Genomic DNA, 2,577 nt, shown 5'->3' with positions numbered 1-2,577 from the left:
TTCTCTGGAAGGGATTTTGTGAAGATTCATACATTTGAAAGCCCAGTTCTTAGCAGGCTCTTAATACATACTGGTTTCTCCTCATTCCTCCCTCCTTGGAAACCCCATAGGACCTTGTCCTATATGGTCGCTATGAGCCAGAATAGACTCTACAGCAACGGGTTTAGTTTTTGGTTTTACCCTTTTCGTGCTGTGGACTACTTAGGCACCTGGGGAAGCCTCTAGATCCCTTCTCAGAGTCATGCTTTCAAATGCATAAAATAAAATACAGAGGACTGCAAGTGAAACTAATTTTATTGAAAATGTCAAAATATTTTTTTAAATTTTATTGTGATAAAATATATGTAACAAAAATTTGCCATTTTAACCACTTGTAAGTGTACAATTCAGTGACATTGATTACATTCATCATGTTGTGCTACCATCACCACTATCCGTTTCCAAAATGCTTTCATCATCCTAAATAGAAATCTCAAAATATTTTAAAGTGAAACTTGTGATTCAGTAATAAATGTGCTTCTTCACTAACAGTGGGTTCTAGTGACTGACGTTTCCAAATAGTGAGGAGAAGAGACAATATTTCAAAATATCTGCAACAACTGTGATAGGAAAACATCTGAGGAACTGATAACATTAGGCTGAGCCATATGAAACTGCCAATATTGCACCGGTTTTGACTTACAAAAATGGCCATTTCATACGTTTTGCCTAATTCTGTTGCCTACACTCATCATTAAAGGAAATGCTCAATTTCAGGCGGAGGTGAGTAAAAATGATTATTTTTTCCCGTTCAAGTTGACAAAACCAAACCAAAGCCGTTGCCGTCGAGTGATTCGCACTCATAGAGCGAGTCTGTTGGACAGAGTACAACTGCCCCGTAGGGTTTCCAGGGAGCCGCTGGTGGATTCCAACTGCTGACCTTTTAGTTAGCAACTAAGCTGTTAATCACTGCGCCACCAGGGCTCCCATCCAAGTTCAGACCCCCTGAATTACATAAGGGACCCTTGGGAGATCCATGGAACTCATTGAGAGTCTCTGGTTGATGACTCAGCCTGGGCCCTTGGAGGGCGGAGAGGGGCGCGCCCTTGCGCCTAGGGCTTGCCTGGGCCTTCCCGGCCCCCCCGGAGCACCTAACTAGCGTCTCTCTCTGCCCCCGCTCCCCAGGTTCCCTGTTCCCACAGCTGAAGCCATCGGAAAGCGTCTTCAAGGTTATCTTCTGGCTGGGCTACTTTAACAGCTGCGTGAACCCGCTTATCTACCCCTGCTCCAGCCGCGAGTTCAAGCGCGCCTTCCTCCGCCTCCTGCGCTGCCAATGCCGTCGTCGCCGGCGCCGGCGCCCCCTCTGGCGCGTCTACGGCCACCACTGGCGGGCCTCGACCGGCGGCCCGCGCCCCGACTGCATCCCCAGCCCCGGCGCCGCGCTCCCCGGGGCCCCGCTGGCTGTCATCGCGCCCCCGGCCTCCTGCTCCCCGGGCACGCCCGAGGCTTCGGTTCCGACCGCGAGCCGTTGGAAGCCTCCCTGCGCCTTCCGCGAGTGGAGGCTGCTCGGGCCATTCCGGAGACCTACTACCCAGCTGCGTGCCAAGGTCTCCAGCCTGTCGCACAAGATCCGCGCCGGGGGCACGCAGCGCGCAGAGGCCACGTGCGCCCTACGCGCCGAGATGGAGGCCGTGTCTCTTGGCGTCTCCCACGACGTGGCTGAGGGTGTCACTTGCCAAGCCTACGACTTGGCCGAGTACAGCAACCTCCGGGAGACTGATATTTAAGGACCTCTGAGAAAGGCGGAGGAATGTGCTTGGGCAGGGGTAGGGAGACGTGATTTTGTTCAAGAGGCCCATGTGGAACAGGGACCCGGAAACTGGATAGGGTGGCTGCTCTGTGCCGTCCGGAGGAACTGGGATGGAGCGTGAGCTGGGGCCCTTTTAGGGTGGAGAGTCATGGGCCTCCCTCCTGGACTGGGCATGGAGGGGCTCTCCGCTCCATGGGGCCATTTACTTCAGTCCCTGTTTGAGAAACACGGCCCCATCTACTATGCCCTGGACCTTGGGTAGACAGTCTCAAGCATGGCCCAGGCAGGCCTGCCACTCCTCTTGGGAAGGAAGGGGCAGAGAGGCCTGGCGTGGCTGTCCCCAGTGTCTCCCCTACGGGGAGGGAACAGGTGGGTCGGGGCCTCCTGGCTGGATACATCTGCTCCCTCTTACTGCCAACTGGAGGTATCCAGTGGACCTGCCACAACCAACCGCAAGCTTTGGTGGTAAATTAGATTGCCGTCAGACAAGCCTGGCGTATTTAACCCTGGGCCCACTCCCCCTAACCCAGGCCCCTCCACCTACACCCCATCACCTGGCCTGGCCCTCATTACTTACCCTCAAAGGCCTTACCGTTTACACTCTGTAGGTAGCTCATCATGCCTGTGCCCATCACTTCTTGCTGGGATCTGTAGCCACCAAGTCGGGAGAGCTTTATTTGTCATTTTGAGACATATTTATTGGTAAGAGTACTTATGTTTTGTCCAGACTGTGCAAACTGTCCCTCTTTAGCCTATAACCCATAAAGAACTACGTTTTTTCCCTAAAT

At 53.1% G+C, this 2,577-nt stretch overlaps 1 protein-coding gene across 1 annotated transcript in view; it reads left to right on the top strand.

Annotated features, from left to right (window-relative positions):
- The window catches only part of ADRA1D (adrenoceptor alpha 1D), a 30,480-nt gene extending 28,714 nt beyond the window's left edge, over positions 1-1,766 (top strand). Inside the window, exon 2 of the mRNA XM_023737567.1 lies at positions 1,165-1,766. Coding sequence (XP_023593335.1) covers positions 1,165-1,766 — 602 coding nt within the window. The remainder of the gene's footprint in view (positions 1-1,164) is intronic.
- Positions 1,767-2,577: the final 811 nt, after the last annotated feature.

The sequence above is a fragment of the Trichechus manatus genome, unplaced genomic scaffold (genome assembly GCF_000243295.1).
Source record: "Trichechus manatus latirostris isolate Lorelei unplaced genomic scaffold, TriManLat1.0 scaffold00104, whole genome shotgun sequence".
In the NCBI taxonomy this organism is placed as follows: domain Eukaryota; kingdom Metazoa; phylum Chordata; class Mammalia; order Sirenia; family Trichechidae; genus Trichechus; species Trichechus manatus.
Note: the sequence above shows the minus strand (reverse complement) of the source record. Positions and strands in the feature narration are given on the sequence as shown.